At 36.5% G+C, this 27,828-nt stretch overlaps 1 protein-coding gene across 27 annotated transcripts in view; it reads left to right on the top strand.

The window, feature by feature from the left end:
- The window catches only part of L3MBTL4 (L3MBTL histone methyl-lysine binding protein 4), a 468,276-nt gene that overhangs the window by 170,184 nt on the left and 270,264 nt on the right, over window positions 1–27,828 (top strand). For all 27 annotated transcript variants that reach the window (XM_063699409.1, XM_063699407.1, XM_063699408.1 and 24 more), the window contains 5 exons: window positions 459–563; window positions 1,618–1,753; window positions 3,596–3,687; window positions 5,172–5,326; window positions 6,698–6,774. In XM_063699409.1, the coding sequence (XP_063555479.1) occupies window positions 459–563; window positions 1,618–1,753; window positions 3,596–3,687; window positions 5,172–5,326; window positions 6,698–6,774 (565 nt within the window). The remainder of the gene's footprint in view (window positions 1–458; window positions 564–1,617; window positions 1,754–3,595; window positions 3,688–5,171; window positions 5,327–6,697; window positions 6,775–27,828) is intronic.

Below are 27,828 nucleotides of genomic sequence, written 5' to 3' on the forward strand. Positions count from 1 at the left end.
CCCAGCTATTCGGGAGGCTGAGACAGGAGAATCACTTGAACCCGGGAGGTGGAGGTTGCGGTGAGCCAAGATCGTGCCAATACACTCCAGCAAGAGTCCATCTCAAAAAAAAATTCTTATTTGATTTATGTTTTTGACAAATTGTAATCATATATAATCCTGGGGTAGACAGTGATGTTATGCTGTATGTACACAGTGTGGAATGATTGAATCAAGCATACTCACACATCCATCACCTTAAATACTTACCATTTATTCCTCCTTTCTAACTGCCACTTTATACCCTTGGACCAGCATCTCCCCATTCCCTCAACTTCCAGCCTCTGGTAGACACCATTCTACTCTCTGTTTCTATGAGTTCAATTGTTTTAGACTTCACCTAGAGGTGACACCAAATATTTTAATATAAAACTGTGACAAAATCTCAGTGGCTAATGTTATGTCGTGAAATTTTGTAGGATCAGTCCTTTCCAGAGCATGAAAATGGTTTTCAGATTGGAATGAGATTAGAAGGCATTGATCCCCGACATCCATCGGTATTCTGTGTGCTTTCTGTAGCGGAGGTAAGAGGTGGTGTTACTGTCTTGGGCTAATTGCCTAGTGACAGAAAGATAATTTTCTAGAAAATAACAAATTTGTTTGATATTTATTATGAACAAGTTTCAGTGCATTATGGATTTATTTTAGTCAGCGATGGGTGAAACTATGTTTCTTCGTGAATTTTTTTCCTTCTCTGAAGATGAATTTTCTAAAAAGTCCTTCATCAACTAGCATTTATTCTTGACTTAATCGGTAAATAATTTTCACTTGAGGTTGCTAACAATCTGTGAATCCCAGTGGTTTTTTAACCTATTAACAGAGATGTAGTTATTCACATTTTAGCTGAACTAATGAGAAATGTGTATGAATAATATTAATGCATATGAATTATATATTTATATAAATACATTCACTTTATGAAAATTATTTACAGTGGAGAGCTGTTGATGAATGGCTTATAAAATGTAATACTTACTAAATATATTATTAAATCCATAAAAGATCTTTATATTTCTGATAGCATTGAACATAACAGTCACATTTATTTACTTTACTGATTGATTATAGCTATTAAAGTTGTACCACATATCTAGAGGATGTATTTCTCAGACCATTTTATTATTCTTTTTATTGAGTGTGCTGGATACATATGTTAGAGTTGAAACAAGGCCATGCCTATTTTAGTTGTGCTTTGTACTTTAGCTTACACTGTCTTGGAATATGAATCCAGGCCAGAGGGCAGAAGATAGGGTTGCTGAAGGGAATATTTGACAGGTATTGAATTAATAAATAAACCAGTTAATTAATGAATACATAAACTGACCCTCAGATTCCTAGATTGGGTAAAAGGGCCACTATTTTGCAGAATGCACTAGATACCTGTAAGACAGGGTCTAATTTCATTAGAGCTTAATCAGAGGTCATCCATAAATTTGTTCTTTAATGGAAACATTTGGATAGAAGGGTTGGCTCTTATATGTTGATAGTACTGACAAAATATATGAATATTTTGTGAATTTTGTGTCTACTCCAAATATATGACACTTAACGAATGATTGTAAACTTTCTATCTTGCAGGTTTGTGGTTACCGTCTAAGACTTCATTTTGATGGTTATTTAAGTTGCTATGATTTTTGGACCAATGCTGGTTCCCCTGAAATTCATCCAGTAGGGTGGTGTGAAAAGACCAAACATGAACTGCACATCCCTAAGGGTAAGCCAGGATACATTTACCAACTGGAAAGAGAATCAGTTGGTATTTCACTTATATTTTAACAATACTTTATGAAATTCTAAGAAGAGATCCTGGTGTGGATTGATTTCCAAAATGAAATTGTGTTCCATAAAGAGTAGTAAGACTATAATGGTACCATTTTTAGAAGTAAATAGCTTTAAAGAAAAGCATAAATGACTATTTAGGTCAAATATTCTGATAATGTACAGAAGGCAGAAATAAAATATTATGAAAGCATTTTATTTTATTTTGTATAAAGTTTATTAAACCTTATAAGCAGTGCAGACTAATATTTAAATCATGGTTGAAATGAAATATCTAATCAATGATACTGCAAGGTGAGGAAACTTGATTCACTGTAAGTAATTCGTTTCAGACTTAGGAATCACGGAAAACAAAGAACTATGAAAAAAATCACTATTTTCTTTTGATGGGAATGAAAAATATCATGGTTTTGTTACGTGCTAGAGGAGTCTGGGCCAGGCAGATGTGACCAAAACCTTTTCGATTTGCTGTGTGCAAGTGAGGTGGGGATGCGGTCAAGGATGATGCTGACGGGCTCATATCTTTGCACAGCAAACTTCTGTACATTGTCTCTGGCTTGGGTGTCAGACTGTTCGATGACTGTGGCAACTTCTGGAGTCAGTACACAGTCCTTTATTCCTAGTTATCCACTCAGGGTGTCCCTTGGGATCCTCCCCTGAGGCTGATGGCAGAGTCCTTGAGGTTGCTGGTTTGGAGGAAGCTGGTGACAGGCTACAGGCTCATTCATTCAGTAGGTATTTATGGAGCCCTTACCACGTGAGGCACTGAGGGCCAGTAGCAAGTAAAGCAATGTCTCTATCTCCACGGGGCTTCATTTCAGAGGAGAAGGATAATGGCGGTGGCTGCAGGGACACTCTTTCAGAAAGCATGGGGGAGAAAGGCCTCTCTGTGGACATAATGTTCCAAAGAGACGTGGGTGAAATGAGAGAGGAAGCAGTGTGGTGTCTGGGTAAGCCCTCCAAGGGAAGAACAGGAGCAGGCGCCGGGGCAGGAGTGTGCTTTGCGAGGATGAGTCATCTCAGGGAGACAGCAGAGAAGCGCCCAGGTGGGAAGGTCGGGGACGAAGTGGGTGGTGTTCCCAGGCCTGGAAGGCTGTGCAGGGAGTTTGACTCCTGTTCCAAGGCTGGTGCTCAGAACCATATTTTGAGCCTGTACTGTTTGGCCAGCACTGTGTGAGAGCCACGCTAGGGCATGCGAATGGGAGGATGCAGCAGTTTTTAATGGGAGACTAGTAAAGATGTGGCGCAGAAAGCTGGAGCTGTCGAGTGGGCATTGGATTGAGAAGGCGTTTCTGTGCCTGGCATCCTGGATGGCTGCACCCTCAGGACCTCTGATGGTCTCTGTAAAGTCGCTTCCTCAGGAGTGGCGACAGGTATGGGAACTCTGGTCTCATCCCTTTGCCCATTCAGGAAAGCCTTAATGGGCGATGAGACTCCCATCAAGCCACCAGAGTACTGACTCCGTATCAGAGCATGTGAAATTGTATCGGGAATGATGCGCGTGATGGGGAAGCACTATCAACAGTTTTGCACATAATACATTTTAAAAAGGTGGAACAATTTGGAGACTTTAATTTAAATCTTTTGTGAGTGCTAAGGACGTTGAATTTATGGCAGGACACTAATAATAATCATATGAGGTTGGTGCAAAAGTAATTGCGTTTTTTTCCCATTAAAAGTAATGGCAAAAACCGCAATTACTTTTGCACCAACCTAATATATTTAATATGCATGTGATTACATCTTTTGGGTATTTTGAATAATCTGTGCTTTTTAGGTTATAGAAAAGATAAATTTGTTTGGATGGATTACTTGAAGGCCTGCAAATTGCAAAATGCTCCAAAGAAATTATTCAGAAACAGAAGTCCTGTAAGTATTTTCTTTCCCAGCATAAATCAAATTTCCCCCAAGCTTAAATTTCTTAAAATTCACTATATATTCTGTTTTATTTTAATCCTTTAAGAAGTTATGGAAACTGTTAACTTCCTATCACTTTTCTCACCTAATTCGTCAGTTTCTTGTGGGCATATCTTGGTTTTCTTCCTTTAAAAGTATAATTAAATACTTCAATTAGATGAGAAAAAGTTGGGAAAAGTTAAAAACTTTATGTTTAAAGCCTACTAAAATTGGAAGTGTCTTTTAAAAATGTTTTCCTTTACAGGGAGTTAATCCTTTAATCTTGGTTTTGGTGTTTTGAAACCAGCAGATACTCTAAGTAGGCTTTGAATGTACCCAGCCTAGATATATTTAAGTGTAATGAAAATGAGAGTAACATTTTGTACTGATTAAAGGGGTGTTCTGCGGATCTGGGTAGATCACACTTCTTATGCCATCTGTGTCCCCAGAAATCTAGTGAACCTTCAGTGGAGGAGAATAAGTCGCAACTCCAGAAGTCGGCTCTGCCACTGGCAGGTGTTGTCACTGTGCAGGCCACTCACTGAATTTCTCCAGACATCACTTCTGTGATCTTGAAAGCAGTGTTATACAATTGTTAAATATGTTTCCTAGATTTGTATCAAGAAAAGGAGCTATTAAAACGTGAAATTGCTGTAAAAATAGAATGTGCTGAAGGAGAATAAAAATCAGGGTTTGATAAAAGAGAAGTAGAGAAAAACACCCTCTTTTAGTTCCCAGATACTGTATGTACTCCCTAAATCCCAGGATTGGCTAATTATAGATATATGAAGTGTGGGTTTGTAATTGTTATGTTATTGTAAATCATATTTCATAGTATTTTTATACTAAGAAAAGCACAGATAGTAAAAAAGCACTCACATTTTAAAATTATAAATTTAAATTATACGTTAAATATATATAAATTATATATATAAATTCACATTTTAAATTATTTTATTTAAGCATGTATTTCTTAAATATTGAAAAAGCCACTTATTTTCAGATTGAGTAATCAAATTAACAGGATACTTTGGTGCTAACTAGAGCATATCTTCACCACTTTTTCAAATAGTGGCATTTGGAAACTTCAAAAGCCTATGGGAAGCAGAGAAGGTTATTTGATACTATTGTGTTCAGTAAACATCATATTTTAAAATTAATACAGATTATTCTAAGAAAAAAGAGGGAAATATGAAGATGATAAGGGAAAGAAAACCTCCCTGCACAACAAAAGACAAAAGCACAAAGGAAAGCTAGTTTCCTGGGCCTTTGTTATGAATATAAACTGTGTGACAGTTGCCGGATATTTTTACAGGCATTTGATGGCTTTGTCCAGAGGCTAAGTGCTGACACCTGTAGACTTTGCTGTTGCTAAACATAGAAGTTTTGACAGTGGCTCAGTCCTATTTGGTGTCCTGTTTCTTTTTGTGCTTCTTCCCCTGCTGGTGCTGCGTTAGAATGGGCCAATGTCTAAAGAATTTCAGGTTGGAATGAAGCTGGAGGCCGTGGACAGGAAGAACCCTTCCTTGGTGTGTGTGGCGACCATAGCAGATATTGTTGAAGATCGCTTACTAGTGCATTTTGACAACTGGGATGATAGTTACGATTACTGGTGAGATATGAATGTGTGTTTTATTTTTGTGTATTCATATGTTTGATGTTAAGAATTTGTTTTCATTCTAGCACTGTTGCTGTTTTTGCTGTTCTAATAGTGATGAGCATCAGGAATTTGGTGGTTGACTGTTCATTACCTTTTCTTCCATGTGAATTACTGAATTAAAGAGCCCTAGAAACTTCTCCATCTGTAGAGGTTACCCAGTGAAGCCTCATCTGAAATAATATAACCTGTTCAGGACACTTGGCTGTATTTTGTATAATTTGTGAGGACAGCATTTCTGTGAAGAGGAAGCTAAAAACTTCCAGCATTTTTTTTTTTTTTGTCTAAAAAATGTTAAATGTACCTTATCACATTTTTAAAAGGAAAGATTCTGGGACAATGGGAGTGAATTCTTCGAAAGCCTATGGGGAGCAGAGAAAATGTATGCTACCATGCCATTAAAATAACATGACATGAGTTGAAAGGGTTTTTTTTTTTTTTTTGGATTAAAAACCTGAAATATGCAAGAGGTCATGGCAAAAATAATTTTTATAGCATTTCTCCACATATGTCCCTCCACATATGTCCCTGCCTGAGGCAGTGGTTCTTTATGTGCCTGATGGGCCCTGTCTTCTCCTTTGAACTCAGAGGCAAAGCAGAGAGGTATTGTTGTATATGTGTCTTAGGCAGAATATTCTGGGTTCTTTGAAAAGGACAGGGAGGAAAGATGTCATCTGGAGTCTGATTGGACTGTCCTATTAATATTTTCTCTTGCTGCCAGCAAGAAGTGGTAGAAGTTTATCAAAATGCTCACTCACTTTTTTGGGAACATCACTGGCAGCTCATTCAGGCCCTTGGCAATCCTCTGTTAATTTTATACTTTTTTTTTTTTTTGAGATGGAATCTGGCTCTGTCGCCCAGGTTGGAGTGCCGTGGCGCGATCTTGGCTCACTGCAAGCTCCGCCTCCCAGGTTCACGCCATTCTCCAGCCTCAGCCTCCAGAGTGGCTGGGACTACAGGCGCCTGCCACCACACCCGGCTAATTTTTTGTATTTTTAGTGGAGACAGGGTTTCACCATGTTAGCCAGGATGGTCTCGATCTCCTGACCTCATGATCCGCCTGTCTCGGCCTCCCGAAATGCTGGGATTACAGGCGTGAGCCACCGCGCCCGGCCAATTTTATACTTTTAAATTTCAAGAAGCTTATGTGAAAGAGAAGCTTGGTAACAGCCTACTAATACAGTACTGAAAATTCCTTCTAATTCTCTCCAGCTATGAAGTACTGTTTTCTGTGGTATCTGTTGATATCCAGAATGACTGTTACTCTTGAATTCTTTCTCTGGCATTAAGTAAAATGGAATGTAATATAGAGTTCTGTTTTTGCAGGTGTGATGTTAATAGCCCTTATGTCCAGCCAGTTGGTTGGTGTCAGGAGAATGGAAGAACTCTGATAGCACCCCAAGGTGAGTGGACTGCCTGGGTTTTCTTTGAAGTCATCTCTGTGTGAGTGGCAGTCCTCATTTTTATTTTGTTTATGAAGACCAGATTTTAATACATACCTATTTAATATGATAAAAACACTGTGTGAGATTCTGTTGACCACCAAGTGTCTGAAACCTGCATTTCCTTACCCATAATGAAGACGAACTGTGTTTATAAAGATGTATTAGGTGCTGGGTGTGGTGGCTTATCCCTGTAATCCTAGCACTTTGGGAGGCCAAGGTGGGCAGATCACCTGAGCTCAGGAGTTCAAGACCAGCCTGGCCAATATGGTGAAACCCATCTCTACTAAAAATACAAAAATTAGCTGGGTGTGGTGGTGGGCACCTGTAATCCCAGCTACTTGGGAGGCTGAGGCAGGAGAATTGCTTGAACCTGGGAGGCGGAGGTTGCAGTGAGCCGAGATCGTGTCACTGCACACCAGCCTGGGTGACAGAGTGAGACTCCGTCTCAAAAAAAAAAAAAAAAAAAAAAAAAGATGTACTAGGCAGCCATTGAAACAAAGTTGCTAAAAATTTTTATCCAACTAAATGAGTACCATTGTTGAATACTCATACTTAAACTACTTAAGTTTAAAACTAGCTATTTCTACTTACATAATTTAGCTAATAATTCATTAATTGAATGCTATGATTATTAAATATAATTAACTTTGGAGTTCAATGTAGAAGTACAGAAATCTAAAGCAGTAAGACTAACTTAACAATGGGTCTCCAGACTTGCCAGACTTCCTTCCTCAAACCAAATTAACATCTTAGCTAAACATTTAAATAAGGACTCTATCTAGTTAGTTATTTTTTTCATTACAGAAATGTTATGAAATGTTTAGAGACTTGCTCTGTCAAATCCCTTTGTTTTTTAATTTAAAATGAATTAGAAATACAGGCTGTATAATCTTAGTATTTTTAACACAAGTGTTCAAGCAGACAGATATTTTTTTCAATAAAAAATGTACAGAAAGAAATGTAGAGTAAGGGATGTGCCATTCCAGAATGGAACAAATGTTGTTTTGATTCAAATGATTCATACTTTTGCTGTTTTTTAATGTTTTCGCCTTAAATATAGAAAAATATTAGGACTTCTCATCAAATTCTTGAATTTAGTGAAGATAATTTCAAGAATTAAAAACGATAAAGAAGCCAAATCAAAATCACAAATTATTCAAAAATGCCTGTTTGGTCTAGAAAGGTTTATGAAATATTTAACACCTTAAATTTTGATTTTGATATAGACAGAGATTTGGAGTCATTTGTTTTATTTTTCTGTAAAAGTGGCTAAAACTAACTTTAGAATGATGTTCCTTAAGATGAGATGAAATGCTTGTCAGATCTCAGAGTGTGTGGTTTGAGTTGGTGTGCCTAGAGACATGGAATGCTTCTTCCCATTTTCATCTGGTGAAATAGCTTCTCCTCTGCTTCCAGCTTATTCTCACTACACTTCATGAATAGGCTCAGTGTGTAAGTCTCTTGGAGTTGTGTGAGCCTAGAAAAATTCTGCGCAGCACATTTGGAATTAGAGGTCCAGGATTATGCCATCATTAACATGCTAGTTCTGTCTGCAAAAGCATTGCCTAATCTAAGGTCATAAAGATTTGTTACAAAAGACTACTATTTCCCTATTGTCACCCTTATTGAAAATCCATTGCTCATAGAGTGTGAGTTTATTTCAGGTCTCTCAGTTCTTTTTCGTTGGTTCATATGTCCAATTTATACCAGTATCATGCTTTGATTACTGTAGCTTTGTAGTAAATTTCCAAATTGGAACGTATGAGTCCTCCAGCACCGTTCTTTTTCACAATTGTTTTTGCTCTTCTCAGTCCCTTGCATTTCTATCTGAATTTTAGAATTAACTTGTGAATTTCTGCAAAAAAGCCAGCTGGGGTTTTGATAGTGGTGCACTGAATCTGTAGATCAATTGGTGGAGTATTGTCATCTTCACAATATTAAGTTTCTCTTCCCATTAACGCAGGACTTCTTTCCATTTATAAAGGCCTTTTAAAATTTTCTTTCAATTATAATTTGTAGTTTTCAGTTTACAAATCTAGTACTTACTTTATTAAATTTGCTATTTTATTCTTCTTTTATTGATGTAAAATTCACACAGCATACAGTTAACCATTTTAAAGTGTGCAATTTGGTGGTATTTAATGTATTCACAATGTTATGCAACCACCAGCTCTCTCTAGTTTCAAAACTTTTTTATTCCCTGTAAAAACTTCTGTGATTATTAAGTAGACATTCCCTATACCCGTCCATACCCCTATTTCCCTGGCACCTTTAATCAGCTTTCTGCCTCTATGACTTTGCCTATTCTTGATATATTACATGAAAGGAATCATACAACGTGTGACCTTTTGTATCTAGCTTCTTTCACTTGACATCGTGTTTTCAAGGTTCATCCAAGTTGTAGCATGTCTCAGTACTTCGTTCCTTTTTATGGCTGAATAACATTCCATTGTATGTACATACCACAGTTTGTTTACCCATCGATTTGTGGATGAACATTTGGTTTAGTTGTACCTTTTGGCTATTATTAGAAATGCCACTGTAAGCATTCATGTACAATTTTCTCTATGGACATATGTCTTTATTTCTTTTTTAAAATTTGTATTTATTTATGTATTATACTTTAAGATCTAGGGTACATGTGCACAATGTGCAGGTTTGTTACGTATGAATACACGTGCCATGATGATTTGCTGCACCCATTAACTCGTCATTTACATTAGGTATTTCTCCTAATGCTATCCCTCCCCCATGCTCCCACCCCACAACAGGCCCCAGTGTGTGATGTTCCCCACCCTGTGTCCAAGTGTTCTCATTGTTCAATTCCCACCTATGAGTGAGAAAATGCGGTGTTTGGCTTTCAGTCCTTGGGATAGTTTGCTCAGAATGATGGTTTCCAGCTTCATCCATGTCCCTAAAAAATTACATGATCTCATCTTTTTTTATGGCTGCATAGTATTTCATGGTGTATATGTGCCACATTTTCTTAATTCAGTCTATGACTGATGGTCATTTGGGCTGGTTCCAAGTCTTTGCTATTGTGAATAGTGCCGTAATAAACATACATGTGCATGTGTCTTTACAGTAGCATGATTTATAATCCTTTGGGTATATACCCAGTAATGGGATCGCTGGGTCAAATGGTATTTCTAGTTCTAGAACAGCACATACCTAGAGTAGAATTGCTTGGTCATATGGTTAATTCTATGTTTAACATTTTGAGGCACTGGCAAGTTGTTTTTCAAAGTACCTACACCATTTTATATTCCCACCAGCAATGTATTATAAAAAGGTTCCTGTTTCTCTACATCTTGACAAACCTGGTTATTTTCTGTTTTCTTGATTAAAACCATTCTGGTGGTTATGAAGTGGTATCTCATTGTGGTTCTGATTTGCATTGTCTTATTAACCAATCATGCTGAACGTCTTTTCATGTGCTTGTTGGTCATTTGTATATTTTCTGGGAGAAATGTCTATTCGGGACCTTTGCCCATTTTTCAACTGGGTTGTCTTTTAATTATTATTTAAATATTATTATTTAAATATTAAGTCCATTTATCAGTCTTTATTATATTATCTATATATTATTAATTTATTACTACTGTATATCGTTATATGTTCTGAATTTTAAACCCACATCAGGTAGATGATTTGCAAATGTTTTCTCCCATTCTACAGGTTGTATTTTCACGTTCTTAGTAATGTCTGTTGATCTATAATAGGTTTTAATTTTGATGATATCCAATTTGTTTATTTTTCTATGGTTGCTTGTGGTTTTGGTATTAAATCTGAGAACTTATTGCCAAATTCGGAGTTATGAGGATTTAGCACTATCTACCAAGAGATTCTCCCACCTTACCCTCCCAAAGTGCTGAGATTACAGATGTGAGCCACCACACCTGGCCAGTAGATCTATTTTTATTTGATTTTTGGGTATGAAATGAGGAAGAGGTTAAACTTAATTCTTTTGCTTCTGGTTATCCAGTTTTCCAACACCATTTGTTGAATGATCTTTGCATCATTGTTGAAAATAAATTTACTGTGGGTGTTTAGGTTCATGTCTGGGCACTCAGTTCTATTCCATTGGTCTCTATGCCTATGCCTATTCTTATATCAGTATGACGTTGGTATCATTATTGTAGATTTGCATTTTATAACTTTATTTTATAATTTTAGTTGAAGTTACATTTTATAATTTCAACTAAAACTTCAACGAAGTTCTGCAACTTTGTTCTTCAAATGTTAAGACTTTGTTATGAGAGTTTTCTGTCTATCTAATATCTTTTCGTCATTTTATAACTTCAACTAAAATTCCAGCAGCTTGCTTCTCCTGAAGGAAGAAAAGGTTCTGGCATATGTTTAAGCCTTCTCTAGAAAGGTACTGAAGAGAGTAGCTAACACCTGGAATTTGGAATTAAATTTATATCAGTGAAAAGCGTCTTTATATTTTGTCATTTACATGTTTTAAAAACTGACCTCTCTCTCTCTCTCTGTCTGAAGAAGCTCTTCTATCTGGAATCTGTGAAACTTCGAGTATACACCAGGGGCAGCTCACAGATCGGCACATGCTGTTCTACTTTCAAGCACTTTAATTGCTCTCAGAAGTGTGATTACACACACACGCACACACACACACGCTATAGCAAATATAGCAAACACTTTTTTCTGACAACAGTTGGAAACAAATCACTGAAATGAACAGTATTTGAACTTGTTATGTTTTACTATAATTAAACACACTCTCTGTCTCTCTCCATACACACACACACACACACACACACACACACACACACCACACACACACACAATCAAGCAGCCCTAGCTCTAGCCTTGTCTTAGGAAAGAGAATATCTGAAGATCATATTCGTTGGTTTTCCCTTCTAAATCTGATGTTTAAACTCCTACCTGTGAACCACCTGAGTACACAGCATTCTATTTTCTTGTCTCAGGGCCCCTTCTACTATCTCTGGCTCCAAGTATTTCCCTCTTACCCAGTTAGTAGAGGCCTAACATCTTCGGTGCACTCATGTTTTCACACAATCCTAGAGGACGTCATGATCATTACTCATCACAAGCTTTAAGAAATTTTGTTTACTGCTGGGCTTTAATCATCTTCACCAAATTTTACTCACAGTTCCCTTGAATATATTTTTGTTACACTCCACTGTCTTGCTCATACCTTGATTAAATGGCTGATCTATTAAATTTTCATTTTAAATATCATCTAGCAAATGGGAAGTTGCCTGGAGTTCAATGAAGGTCTCTGTGAAGGGTGAATCCCCTTGCAATATCATAAGAAGAAACCCGTTTACGACACACTTGAGTCTGTCTTAAAGACAAATAACATCCTGTGGATGAATATGTTAAATAACAAAACCTTTCTGCTTGTCGTTCCCCCTGTTTTTCGTTCTCATTTTTCTTAATGCCCAATATGTCAGTTAACTTCAAATACTTACCTATTTTGATGACAACTTTGTGAAGTTGTTGTCAATTATTTCAGTTTCATAGGTGAAGATCTGATATCCAGAGAGTCAGGTCCCTGGGCCCAGGCCTTCCACGTGTGTGCTGATTTTGTAGCAGGCCCTGTGAGTTGACATCAAGAACTCCGTTGCCCTTTCCTCTTCACAACACCGCTTGAAGTCCTATACATGGCTTCTGAGAAGGAAGGGAAACTTTCAGTGGAGCTGTGGGAGCGCAGGGAGGGAGATGTTAATTCTAACTTCTTATTTGGACAGCTTCATATTGGAAGTCCTGCTTGAATTGGTCTTTGAAGGGTGTGTAAAATTTTAGCTGAGAAATAGAGTGGAAGAGAATATGAGGTAGAAGGAACAGTATGCACTAAAGCAAGATGGCATGAAGTTGCCACCATACTTAGGAATTATGAACATTATGAATGACATGCTAGGCTGCAGTGTGTGAATAAGGGAGGGAAATAGGAGGTGAGAAGAGATTTAGAACACATTAGGCTCAGGCTAATAGTGATTGACCTTGTGAATATTTTTACTTTATTTAAAATTTGAAATGATTTTAATGATTCAGAAGAGTAGCAAGAATTGCAGATAGAATGCCTCCCTGATAAACCATATGAGATTAAGTTGCCAAAATGAAAGTTTTGCCAGTCACTCAGCAGTATAGTTTATAAAATAAAAGAAGCAAACAGAAAAACCTACAGATTTAATCCGTGATCACATGTTGCGTTTATTAGTTATGTCTCCTTTGCATCCTTCGATCTGTAACAGTTCTTCAGTCTTTCCTTGACTTTTCTGACCTTGGTATTTTTGAAGATTACAAACCAGTTCTATAGCATGCCCCTCACTTTGGGTTTGTCTGATGTTTCCTCGTGATTAGATGTGGGTTATGCATCTATGGAGGGGTGTCCCAGAGGCAATGCTGAGTTCTTATTGCACTGTATCAGGCAGTATGCAAATTCCGTCTGTCCCTTTCCTGTTTGTGGTCATTTTGGTCACTTGATTAAAATGGTGTTTGCCAGGCTCCTCCACTGTAAAATTTCTCTTTTTCCCTTTGTAATTGATACATATTTACTCAGGAGTTACTTTGAGAATATGTAAATACTCAATTTCTCATCAAATTTCACCCGCTAGGTTTTAACATTCATTGATATTTATGACATGAATTAGTTATTAGTATGATGTTTGCCAAATGATGATGTTCTAATTTCATTATTCTTTCTATATTTACTAATTGGCTTATCCTTTTCTGCAATTTCTTTCTTTCTTTTTTTTTAACTTACAGTGTTATGGAGTCCTGGATCCCTATTCACTGTTACTATCATAATGTAGAACACTGGTAGGGGGAGGTGGGACAGAAAGGTTGGTGAGCCACCTTCTGTGTCATCAGGAAGCTGACAGTCAACTGAGGACTATTTGTAAGCTCAGACATAACTGGTACAGGGATAGCAAGGTAATTAATCAATGACGTAACACCTGGCTAGAAAGCATAAGAAATGCTTCATGGAGAAAATTACATGATGGTATACTGCCCTATAGCAAATTACCACAAACTTGGTGGCATAAAACAATACAAACTGATTATCTTACAGTTCTGTAGGTCAGGAGTCTGAAATGGGTTTCACTTCGGTTTTGGAATATTAATAAGGAATTAGTAGGTTAGGTACGTCGAGGCCGTATTATGAAGGGTCTTTAAAAGCAATAATGAAGAATTTATGGTCAAAGCTATGATACAACTGTGTTTAGGGATGTTTTATTTGGCAATAGTAGGCCAGATTAGAAAGAAAGAATGGGGAGAGCAATAGGGATATTCACGATATGTGGAAATGAGGGGCAGGGACCTTACCCAGGGATATGAGAATGGGGCTAGGATGATGTGTGAGACACTTTGAGGTTGCTACGTATTTTATTTAGAAAGTGACTGAATAAGGAGACATGTATGAGCTCTTTTGTTCAGTTTTCTGTAGTCTTGAGGCCTCTGTGAATTGATGGGCTAGAGAAATAAATTTAGTTCCTGACCTTGTAAGGCTCTCTTTTCTTGCAAATACCATTTTGTTCCACAGTAAGTTCATTTTACTATGATAGCAAAAAACCACCCAAAACAGGGAAAAAAGTAAACTTGCATATTTTGCTAACTGGGGGAAAATTTTCTGTGGCCATTTGATACCACATGTAATATTTTTTATATGATTGTGTTTGCGCCTCAGGTAGACATTCAGCTACCAGAAGTCTCACAAGACCACTTTACTGCAATTCCATCAATAGGGGATACCTGCAGCTGCAACATGATATATCATTGTCTTCCTTGTCTTTAACTTGATTGCAAATCGTGTCACCATTTCCCCAAGGCGTTTCACAGAAAGTGAATACCCTACACATTTCGTAGAAACATTGTAAAAAGATACTGTTCTCTTTCTCTGTAAAGGGTGCTCAGTCAGCCAAATTCTACTCTTTATGAATCAAAGTTTATTTTACCTTTAACAGTCTTACACATAATCATGAATGAAGTGAAGCTGTGGACTTCACATAAGTCAAACTTCTTTAAAATAAAAGTTAAATGTATTTTTAATGTAAAATTGTAGGAAACATAAAATATGAAACATTATAATGAGTAAATTAAAAATATTAATTCCATCACTAGATAAGCTTACCATTATCATACTATTATATTTTTCCAATCATGTTGTCTGTTTATTTGACTATATATAGGTAATTTAAAATTAAAATTGTGATCTTATTGTTAATACTGCTTTTATAACCAGTTTTCTTTACTTGGAAATATAATTTGAGCATATTCTCTTTCTTTAAATAGTCTTTGAAAACCGGGGTATTAATGACTGCATATTTATCTCTTACGAGTACATCACAGTTTCATCAAGTTTTTCCTTTGTATTGGATGGCAACATTTTCTTTTTTATTTTATTTTATTTTATTTATTTATTTTTTATTATTATACTTTAAGTTCTAGGGTACATGTGCACAACGTGCAGGTTTGTTACATATATATACATGTGCCATGTTGGTGTGCTGCACCCATTAACTCATCGTTTACATTAGGTATATCTCCTAATGTTATCCCTCCCCCCTCCCCCCACCCCACGACAGGCCGCAGTGTGTCATGTTCCCCTTCCTGTGTCCAAGTGTTCTCATTGTTCAATTCCCACCTATGAGTGAGAACATGCGGTGTTTGGTTTTCTGTCCTTGCGATAGTTTGCTCAGAATGATGGTTTCCAGCTTCATCCATGTCCCTACAAAGGACATGAACTCATCCTTTTTTATGGCTGCATAGTATTCCATGGTGTATATGTGCCACATTTTCTTAATCCAGTCTATCGTTGTTGGACATTTGGGTTGGTTCCAAGTCTTTGCTATTCTGAATAGTGCCGCAATAAACATATGTGTGCATGTGTCTTTATAGCAGCATGATTTATAATCCTTTGGGTATATACCCAGTAATGGCATGGCTGGGTCAAATGGTATTTCTAGTTCTAGATCCCTGAGGAATCGCCACACTGACTTCCACAAGGGTTGAACTAGTTTACAGTCCCACCAACACTGTAAAAGTGTTCCTATTTCTCCACATCCTCTCCAGCACTTGATGTTTCCTGACTTTTTAATGATCGCCATTCTAACTGGCGTGAGATGGTATCTCGTTGCGGTTTTGATTTGCATTTCTCTGATGGCCAGTGATGATGAGCATTTTTTTGTGTGTCCGTTGGCTGCATAAATATCTTCTTTTGAGAAGTGTCTGTTCATATTCTTTTCCCACTTTTTGATGGGGTTGTTTGTTTTTTTCTTGTAAATTTGTTTGAGTTCATTGTAGATTCTGGATATTAGCCCTTTGTCAGATGAGTAGATTGCAAACATTTTCTCCCATTCTGTAGGTTGCCTGTTCACTCTAATGGTAGTTACTTTTGCTGTGCAGAAGCTCTTTAGTTTAATTAGATCCCATTTGTCAATTTTGTCTTTTGTTGCCATTGCTTTTGGTGTTTTAGACATGAAGTCCTTGCCCATGCCTATGTCCTGAATGGTACTGCCTAGGTTTTCTTCTAGGGTTTTTATGGTTTTAGGTCTAACATGTAAGTCTTTAATCCATCTTGGATTAATTTTTGTGTAGGGGGTAAGGAAGGGATCCAGTTTCAGCTTTCTACATATTGCCAGCCAGTTTTCCCAGCACCATTTATTAAATGGGAATCCTTTCCCCATTTCTTGTTTTTGTCAGGTTTGTCAAAGATCAGATGGTTGTAGATGTGTGGTATTATTTCTGAGGGCTCTGTTCTGTTCCATTGGTCTATATGTCTGTTTTGGTACCAGTACCATACTGTTTTGGTTACTGTAGTCTTGTAGTATAGTTTGAAGTCAGGTAGTGTGATGCCTCCAGCTTTGTTCTTTTGGCTTAGGATTGTCTTGGCAATGCAGGCCCTTTTTTGGTTCCATGTGAACCTTAAAGTAGTTTTCCCAATTCTGTTAAGAAAGTCACTGGTAGCTTGATGGGGATGGCATTGAATCTATAAATTACCTTGGGCAGTATGGCCATTTTCACGATATTGATTCTTCCTATCCATGAGCATGGAATATTCTTCCATTTGTTTGTTTCCTCTTTTATTTCGTTGAGCAGTGGTTTGTAGTTCTCCTTGAAGAAGTCCTTCACATCCCTTGTAAGTTGGATTCCTAGGTATTTTATTCTCTTGGAAGCAGTTGTGAATGGGAGTTCACTCATGATTTGGCTCTCTGTCTGTTATTGGTGTATAAGAATGCTTGTGATTTTTGCACATTGATTTTGTATTCTGAGACTTTGCTGAAGTTGCTTATCAGCTTAAGGAGATTTTGGGCTGAGATGATAGGGTTTTCTAAATATACAATCACGTCATCTGCAAACAGGGACAATTTGCCTTCCTCTTTTCCTAATTGAATATCTTTTATTTCTTTCTCCTGCCTGATTGCCTTGGCCAGAACTTCCAACACTATGTTGAATAGGAGTGGTGAGAGAGGGCATCCCTGCCTTGTGCCAGTTTTCAAAGGGAATACTTCCAGTTTTTGCCCATTCAGTATGATATTGGCTGTGGGTTTGTTATAAATAGCTCTTATTATTTTTAGATACGTCCCATCAATACCTAATTTATTGAGAGTTTTTAGCATGAAGCGTTGTTGAATTTTGTCAAAGGCCTTTTCTGCATCTATTGAGATAATCATGTGGTTTTTGTCTTTGGTTCTGTTTATATGCTGGATTACGTTTATTGATTTGCATATGTTGAACCAGCCTTGCATCCCAGGGATGAAGCCCACTTGATCATGGTGGATAAGCTTTTTGATGTGCTGCTGGATTTGGTTTGCCAGTATTTTATTGAGTTCTTATAAATAATGATCGGGAGGAAATCCTTTCAAAAAATTATATATGTTAGTTATTTTTTATGACTGTTGTAAGTAGAATTACTAGATTACTGAGTATGGAAAAAAATTTTAAGTATTTTCAGAGTATCCTCCATAAACTTTTTTTTTCTTCTGATAACAATATTAGAAAATTCAGACATAACAAAGAAAATAAAATGAATAAAACTGGATTTTTCTAAGCGTAGGCACAATTTTCTGTGAACCTTGTGTGAGCAAAGACTATGTTTTGCTCACATGTTATTCATGACTCCTGCTTCATAAAATATGCAATAAATCATATTTATTTTATTAAAATATTCTAACTAAAATAATTCATAGATTGAATCAGTAATACAAAAACTTCCTGACAAAGAAAAGCCCTGAATCTCTAGGCTTGACTAGTGAATTCTAGCAAACATTTTAAGAACCAGTACCACTCCCTCTCAAACTTTTCCAAAAAACAGAAGATGAGGGAACACTTCCTAACTTATTTTATGAGGCCAACATAATTACCGTAATACCAAAGCCAAACAAAGAAACAAAAAGAAAACTGTAGACCAATATTCTTCAGGAACACTGATGCAAAAATCCTCAGTAAAATACTAGAAAATCCAAAATCAACAGTATATGAAAAAGATTACGTACACCATAACCAAGTGGGATTTATTACTGAAATGCAAGGATGGCTCAACATATGAAAATTAATCAGTGTAATATACCACGGCAACAAAATGTAGAGAAAAACCACATGCTATTGCAATTAAGGCAGAAAAGCATTTGACAAGATTCAACACCCTTTCATGACAAAAACATTCAACAAGGTAGAGACAGAAGGGAACTACCTCAGCATAATAAAGGATATATATGAAAACCCACAGGGAATATCATACTCAATGGTGAATGTCTGAAAGCTTTTCCTGTAAGATCAGGAACAAGGTAAAGATACCCACTTTCATCACTTTGTTTCAGCATAGATCTAGCCTGACTAATTTGGTAAGAAAGTGAAATAAAAGGCATCCTAATGGAAAGGGAGAGGTAAAATCATATCTGTTAGAAGCCAAAATTATTATGTATGTAGATAACTCTAACATAAAAAATTCTGGTAGAACTAATAAACCAATTCAACAAAATGGCAGGATACAAAATCAACACACAAAAATCAGTTGCATTTCTTTACTGTAACAATAAACAATGAGAAAGGGAAATTAAGACACCTCAATTTGCAGTAGCATCAGAAATAATAAAATACTTAGGAATTAACCAAGAAATAAAAGATTTGTACACTGAAAAGTATACAACATTGCTGAAAGAACTTCAGGGTGACACAAATGAGTGGAAAGGCATGTTCGTGTATTAGAAAATGTGATATTGTTAAGGCATCCCATTACCAGACTTCAAACTATGCAAGTCTACTGTAACCAAAACAGCATGGTACTGGTACAAAAACAGACACATAGACCAATGTAACAGAATAGAGAGCCCAGAAACAAAGCCATACACCTACAACTGTCTGATCTTTGATAAGTAGGCAAAAACAAGCAATGGATGGAAGGACTCCCTCTTCAATAAAAGGTGCAGTGATAGATGGCTAGCCATATACAGAAGATTGAAGCTGGACCCCTTCATTATACCATGTACAAAAATCAACTCAAGATGGTTTAAACACTTAAAAGTAAAACCTACAAGTATAAAAACCATGGAAGATAACCTATGAAATACCATCCTGGATATAGGCCCTGGCAAAGATTTGATGACAGAGACACCAAAAGCAACAGCAGCAAAACCAAAAATTGACAAATGGGACCTAATTAAACTAAAAAGCTTCGCATAGCAGAAGAAATTATAAAGAGTAAACAGCCAACCTACAGAACGAGAGAAAATATTTGCAAACTATGCATTGACAAAAGTCTAATATCTGGAATCCATAAGGAACTTAAACTAACAAGCAAAAAACAAACAACCCCATTAAAGAAGTGGACAAAGGACATGAACAGACATTTTTTCAAAAGACATATATGCAGCCGACAAGCATATGAAAATATGCTCACTCATTAGAGAAATGCAAATCAAAAACCACAATGAGAGACTATCTCACACCAGTCAGAATGGCTATTATTAAAAAGTCAAAAAAATAACAGATGCTGGTGAGGTTGCAGAGAAAAGTGAACACTTATACATTGCGGGTGGGAATGTAAATTAGTTCAGCCATTGTGGAAAGCAGTGTAGTGATTTCTCAAAGAACTCAAAGTAGTGTTAGTAGTATTACCATTAAATCTAGCAGTCCTGATATTGAGCATATACCCAAAGGAATATAAATTGTTCTTCCATAAAGACACATGCATGTGTATGCTCATCTCAGCACTATTCACAATCTCAAAGACATGGAGTCAACTCAAATGCCTGTCAATGGTAGATTGGATAAATAAACTGTGGTGCATATTCACCATGGAATACTACACAGTCATCCAAAAGAATGAGATCATGTCCTTTATAGCAATGTGGATGGAGCTGGAGACCATTATCCTAAGTGAACTACCAGAGGAGCAGAAAACAGAATATCCCATGTTCTCACTTGGGAGCTAAACATTGAGTATACATGGACAGAAATAAAACAACAAGAGACACTGGGGGGATTCTTGAGGGTGGAGAGTGGGAGGAGAGAGATAAAAAATCTACCTGGGATAGTTTTTACCTCTCTTATTACCTGAGTGATGAAATGATGTTTACACCAGGCCCCTGTGACATGTAATTTACCTGTATAACAAACCTGCACATGTATGCCTGAACCTAAAATAAAAGTTTAAAAAAAGTCAACCTACCCTAAGCGATATAAGCAGATTCAACTTAATCTTTATCAAAATTCCAAAGACATTTTGAGAATAAAAAGAAAAATCCATCCTAAAATTTATATTGACTCTCAAGGGACCCTGAATAGTCTATACAATCATGAAAAAGAACAAAGTTAGAGGACTCACACTTCCTGATTTCAGAACTTACCAAAAAGCTACAGCAATCAAAAAAGTGTGGCCCTCACATGGGGATAGAGATGGAATAGAGAGTGGAGTAGAATAGAGAGCTCACAAATACACCCTTGCAGTTATGGTGAAATGATTTTCAACAAGGGTGCCAAGACTATTCAATGGGGAAAAGAGAGTCTTCAACAAGTGGTGCTGGGAAAACTGGATATTCACATGGAAAAGAATGAAATTGGACTCTTATACAAAAACTAACTCAAAATGAATCAAAGACCTAAACATAAGAAAACCTAAGAACTAAAACTATTGAAATTCTTAAAAGAAAACGTAGAGAAAAAGCTTCATGACATTGGATTTGGCAATGATTTCTTGAATATGACAGCAAGGGCACAGGTAACAAAAGAAAAAATAAACAAATTGGACTTCATGAAAATTAAAAACTTCCATACATCGAAGGACAATGAGTATCAACAGTGTGAAAAGGCAGCCTACAGAGTGGAAAAAAATTGCATATCATATATCTGATAAGGGATTAATATCCAGGGTATATATAGAATTTCTAAAACTCAACAATAAAAACCCAAACAACCACAATTTAAAAAAACTTGGAAAAAATTACCCACATACTTAGTTGTATTACAAGTCTTATAGATAAAAAACAGCATTCTTCTTCCCAACAGGGGCAAGCCTGTTACTTTTGATGTTTGTCACTGTGTTCCTCAAGTATGTGTTCATACAGCTCCATTTTCCAGTACTGTCTCTTAATTTCTACTATTCACACAAACACTAACTTCCAACATTAATATTTAATTTTAAAAATATTTAGTGCGTCTATTATAAGTATGAAAATTTTTTTAGCTTAGAGTTTCCTGTGATTCTATTTTCTTTCTTCTACCACTTTTATTTTCCCTGGAGTTAATAGTTACCTATTTGCCTTGTGTAGTTTTCTGTTTCTGGTATTAAGTCATTCTCACATTCTCCATCAGAAGAAAATTCAGATTAAAAATATTTTCCCCTCAGAGCTTTGAAGATATTGCTTTGTTGCTTTCTAACTTCAAGTTAGGCGTTTGATGTCACTTCTGATCCTTTGTCCATGACAATGACCCCCACGTGCTCTGCTCCTGGAGGCACTCAGGTCTTCTCTCCCCGCATCTCCATGATGGGACATTTCACAGGCTCTCCTGCGGCAGGAGAAAATACAGCTTTTCTGTAAGTGTGTGGTGGTGTTTCACTGTGGTTTTGTTTTGCCATTTCCCTAATAATTAATGATCTTAAGTAACATTTTGTGTACTTATATGCTCTCCTTGAGTTAAATATGTATTCAAATCTTTTGTTCATTTTTTAAGAATTATTTTTCTTATTATTGAGTTTTGAGAGTTCTTAATATATTCTGGAGACAGTTTATTTACCAGATATGTATTTTGCAAATATTTTCTCTCAGTCTGTGGTTCATCTTTTCATTTTCTGAACAATATTGTTCAAAAAGCAGTTTTTAAAAATTTTGATGATGCCCAATTAATTAATTTTTAAATAAGTCTCAGCTTTTTTGTGTACTAAGAAATCTTTTCCTATCAGAAGTTCACAATATTTTGTTTTATTCTAGTGAAGTTTTATATTTGTGGGTTTTACAATGAGGTCTTTTTATATATGGTGCACTGTAGGGGCCAAGGTTTGATTTTTGTTTGGCATATGGATTTCAAGTTGTTTCAGGAACATTTGTGGAAAACGCTATTTGTTCTCCTTTGAATTACCTTGGCATCTTTATGGAAAATTAATTGACAATGTATGTCTAGGTCTACGTTTGGACTTTGTATTCTGTTCTATTGATTTATGCCTGTAACTTTACATTAATACCACGTTGTCAAGCTTATATAGCTTTACAGTGGCCTGTATCAGATAGTGTACAACTATTGTGTCAGTTTTGAAAAAGCTGTTCTTGTCCTGGCATGATGGCTCATGCTTATAATCCCAGCATCTTGGGAGGCCAAGGCAGGAAGATCGCTTGAGGCCAGGAGTTTAAGACCAGACTGGGCAACATGGCAAGACTATATCTCTATTAAAAAAAAATTAGCTAGGTGTGGTGGCATGCACCTGCAGTCCCACCTACTCAGAAACTGAGGTGGGAGGATCGCTTGAGCCCAGGAGTTCTAGGCTGGAGTGAGTTGTGATTTGATTTCCTTGCAGTTTATTGATTTTAACACACATATTTGTGAAGGATATTTGTCTGGAGTTTTCTTTTCTTTAATTTTTAAAACTGGTTTTTGTATCAGAAAATGGTGATCTCATAAATGAGTTGGAAATATTCCTCTCTTCTTGTATATTTTCTGGAACAGCAGGTTTAGAATTAGTATTATTTATTCTTGAAATATTTGGTAAAAGTCATAAGTGAAGCCATCTGGGGTTGAGGTTTTGTTTCTGGGAAGGTTTTAGCTATGAATTCAATTTTGCTAATTCAATTTTGTTATCAAACAATGTACTTTGTATTATTTAAGTTCTTTAAAACATAATTTTCCCCTCCATGGCTCAGAATGTGTTTTTTCTTGTGAATGTTACACATCCGTGAAAACAATGTGTATTTTGCTGTTGTTGGGTGGAGTGTTCCATCAATATCAATTAGTTCAACTCGGTTGAGTGTTGTTCATGTCTTCTATGTTCTTACCAATTTTCTGTTTACTTTTTCCATTGATTACTGAGAGAGGATTAAGTCATCTATAAGTGTGGATTTGTGTATTTCCCCTTTTGATTCTATAGTTTTTTGCTTTGTATATTTTGAAGCACTCTTATTAGGTGCACACACTTTTAGAATGATTTTATTCTCTTAAAGAATTGTCCCCTTTATTTTTATGTATTTTTCTTTTTCATCCCTGGTAACATTTCTTTAGCCATTTTAGCTTTCTTTTGATTAATGCTTGTATTGCATATCTTTTTCCATACTTTTTAACCTACAATTTACCTACTTGTATATTTATATTTAAAGTGGGTTTCCAAAAATATGTAACATATTTATGTGTATGACTGAATTTAAATCTCTCATCTTGGTGTTAGTGTTCTATTTATCCATTATGGTTTTGGTTTTTTAAAATATTTTCCTGACTTTTTAAAGATTTTATTGGGTATTATTTAATGCTTCCATTTTACCTTCAGTATTGACTTTTTAATTATGCCTCTTAAAAATATTTATCAGTTGCCCTACAGTTTATGATATACCTATTATCGCAGTCTACTTTATTATATCACTTTTCCCACAGTGTGAGAAATAGTATAGCTGTTCCCATAGTACAACAGTTTATTTCCATTTTCTTTCCTGCCATTTCTTCTCTTGTTGTCTTTAGTTCTAGATGACTTTTTTCTTATAAAATGAGCAAATAAGGAAAACATGAAGTAAAAGCAATTTTACCTTCTATATGTTCTATATCACATAAAGGCTGTTACTGTATTTGTTTTAGATTATGACATTATCTTTTGTTTGTTTATTTTTTACTTTATTATTATTATTTGGAGGCAGAATCTCACTCTGTTCCCCAGTCTGGAGTGCAATGGTGAGATCTAGGCTCACTGCAACCTCTGCCTCCCAGTTGCAAGTGATTCTTGTGCCTCAGCCTCCTGAGTAGCTGGGATTACAGGTGTGCACCATGACACTCAGATATTTTTGTACTTTTAGTAGAAATGGGGTTTCGCCACGTCGGCCAGGCTGGTCTCAAACTCCTGACATCAAGTAATCCACCTGCCTCTGCCTCCCAAAGTGTTGGGATTACAGACATGGGCCACCACATCTGGCGGACATTATCTTTTACAGTGATTTATATTAAGCAGGTGTATTTTATTTTTACCTTTATGTTCACCATTTTCAGCACTTTTTATGTCTTTGTGTATATCCAAATTTCCATCTGGTGTTATGTTCCTTCTCTCTGAAGAACTTTCTTTATAATTTCCTGTAGCTTAAATTTGGTGGAAATGCATTATGTCAGTTTTTATTTGCCTGGAAAAGCCTTTATTTTGCCTTAACATTGTACAGACATTTTTGCTGGGTATATAATTCTGAGTTGAAAGGTTTCATGTTCATTTTTTTTTAAGGTGTCACTGTCTTATCTTCTGACTTGCATAGTTTCTGAGTAGAAGTCTACTGTAGTTCCTATGTTCCCCTTAATTTTTTTTTTTTTTTTTTAGATAGGCTGGAGTGCAGTGGCACGATCTTGGCTCACTGCAACTTCTGCCTCCCAGGCTCAGGCACTTCTCCCACCTCAGCCTCCTGAGTAGCTGGGACTACAGGTGTGTACGACCACACCCAGTTAATGTTTGTATTTTTGGTAGAGATGGTGTTTTGCCATGTTTCCCAGGCTGATCTTGAACACCTGAGCTCAACCTATCCACCTGCCTTGGCCTCCCGAAGTGCTGGGATTATAGGCGTAAGCCACTGTGCCTGGCCACCCTTAATGTATTTTTTATTTTCCTTGTGCTGCCTTAACATTTTTTCTTTACCTTTGGTGCTCTGGAAGGGAGCTTTCTCCAGTTTTGTGCTTCACTCCTAACCTTTCCCTTGAGCACTTGGGCAGGCCCATTATTCCAGACTGACAGGCTAGCCCCACTTGGCCTTTAAGTCTTTACTAAAATGTAAGCTGATTTCTTTTTACCCACTTGTATAGAATCACTGCTTCCTCGTATGCTCTGCTACAGGCAAAATACTTTGAGTTTCTCTATCTGTCCCTCTTTGGATTTCTCTTTACTTTGTTGCTTTGGAACTTTAGATCTCCTGTGGGCTCAAGAAAGTTTATGATCATTGTTAGGGAGCGAGTAACAGTCTTCAGTGGCTTTCTACATTCTACACAGAAATGGGAACGCTCCCCGCCTACTTTCCAATAGCACTCTTATCTTATGGATCCTCTGTGATCTCTCTAAGGATATTCAATAAAGGTTTATTTTTAAAACTTTTTGGTTTAAATCTTCCTCACTTTATATTTTCCTTGTTTTTTTTTCAAATTTCCTTTTTTATTTGTTTTTGTATCTATTTATTGTGGTCTTCAAATATCTAGTTCATCTTAGTTATACTTTGATGTTTAAGAGTAAGCTCCTGACAAGCTGGGTAAAATCTCTGGGTGCCCTGATGGAGCTTGTCAGCTTGTGAGCCTTCCTGTAGGGTGTTCAGATGGAAACCACATGTTTTGTTTCTACACCCCCAGATAACATAACTAGGACTCTTGGGTCAGTTTCCACAGGCAAGGTTCCTCCATTCCTCTGACTGGTGTGTATGGTGAGAATGGATGACTTGGGAGGGTGCTGCTAGCTCTCTGAGATCCTGGCCATGGGAGTGGGTAGAGAGGTCATTGTTCTGTGAGTGGGTTTCATTAGTGCCTAAGATTTCCACATCTGTAACTTCTCTGTTTCAATCTATCTAGAGATTAAAACCTCCAGCCTTTTGCCTTAATGCATGAGGAATAGTTCCCCAGTTGTGTTGGGCAAGGTAGATGACTTCGTGGGGTCTATCAAGACTTTAAGACCAGCGTCTGTGTTTAGCCCCACACTGCTGCCGTTAGAAATATTTGGTGCCTGCAATTCCCAAGCTTTCCTGGATTCTATAACATAAACTAGCTACTTCTTACGTTAACAGATTTATGTGTTCTTCTTTAACAGATTTATGTTTTAGCTTTGTAAAGTTTTGTTAAGTCAGTTTTCATTTGTTGGTTTCTTTTTTACACTTCCAGGGATTTTTGTTGACATTTCTCACTTGCATTTGGCTTTTTACCTGTTTGCCTTGTGGCTTTATGTCTTCATATTAGTTTTGTTTTTATTTTTATTTTTTGCATAAATAACATTATATTCGTACTATTTTATAATTGCAGAGTTTTCTCACTTAGTGCCCCTTGGTTTCTCCTTCCACCCAGGTTAATTACTCCCACCGAGCAAATGGTAACTGATGCTAATCCCTTAATATTAGTCACCTTGAGCTAACTAGTATATCGAACCACTCCAAAATGTTAGTGCTTTTAGCACATTTAACATTTTGTTTCTTGCTCCTGTCACAGTATAATGATGGCTGATAGGGGCTAGTTCTGTTCCATGCAATTATTCTGGGACTATCCTCCAATTTCTTGGTAATCTTTCCATTTCAGCCTGAGAATAGAAAGAAGCTGATGGTTGTACATGGGAGGGCCAAACTTGGAGGTAGCTTATTACATCATTTCTACCCACATGGGTTGGCCTGCATTCAGTCACAGGACTACATGTAGCTACATAGGAGTCTAGGAAATGCAGTTCAGCCTTCTCACCAAGAGGAAAAGCCATCATCTTATACTGTACGTATTTTGTGGATTCTCATGATTGCATATCCATGTGCACATACATGCTCATATCCATGTGTTCATAATGTCATTTTTTTTGTCATTGTTTGTGCTGTAAAAATTGGATTATATTAGGTACTTACTTTACATCATTTTTAACTTTGCTCAACTATGTCTCATGGCAAATTCCTTCCAACTCATTTGTATAGTTCAAATTCTTTCTTTATAATAACTGCATAATATTTCATAATGTGTTATATCAAAATTAACTCAGCATTTTTGTGTTAAACATTCATTTAAAAATGCCTTTATTGATACCTGTGGCATTTAGAAGGGAACACAGCTAAAAGTATGTGTTTATTTCTGCATTTTTAAACTGGAAATTGAGCATTCAAACCTGTTGGCTGAATGAACATTTGTTATTAGGGAATAAAGCTATAATAATTGGTATTTTGGGAGGTAATGAAATGTACTTTGCAGAAATATCACAGTTGGTTTCTTTAGATTCTCTAGAATCACCAATTGGCTGGACCTACTTAGTAGATATTCTAGATGTTTCATGAACACATAGAAATATTTAGCTTAGCAAATTAATATTTTGATACCCAATGACCACTTTACCTCATAATTTCCTTGCAAAGCTTAAATTATAATAGAAAAATTTACAGTCCAAAGAAATCCTTCCTTTAGTTGCAACCTTAGCCATTAACTTTTTTTTTAGCCAAACAAAAGATTACTGTATTTTAAATGGAACTGTGCTAGTTCCTATAGATAGATTCTGTTGGCATAAGGAAGGTAAGAGTTCAGAGGATAATATAAATTATTAATTAATGAATTGAACAGATATGAATTGAGTGCCTACCAAATGTGAGGCACAGCTAGGAGCTGAGGATGTAATAAAGAACAATAAAGATATAACGTGAG

Source organism: Gorilla gorilla, chromosome 17, assembly GCF_029281585.2.
Source record: "Gorilla gorilla gorilla isolate KB3781 chromosome 17, NHGRI_mGorGor1-v2.1_pri, whole genome shotgun sequence".
Taxonomy (NCBI): domain Eukaryota; kingdom Metazoa; phylum Chordata; class Mammalia; order Primates; family Hominidae; genus Gorilla; species Gorilla gorilla.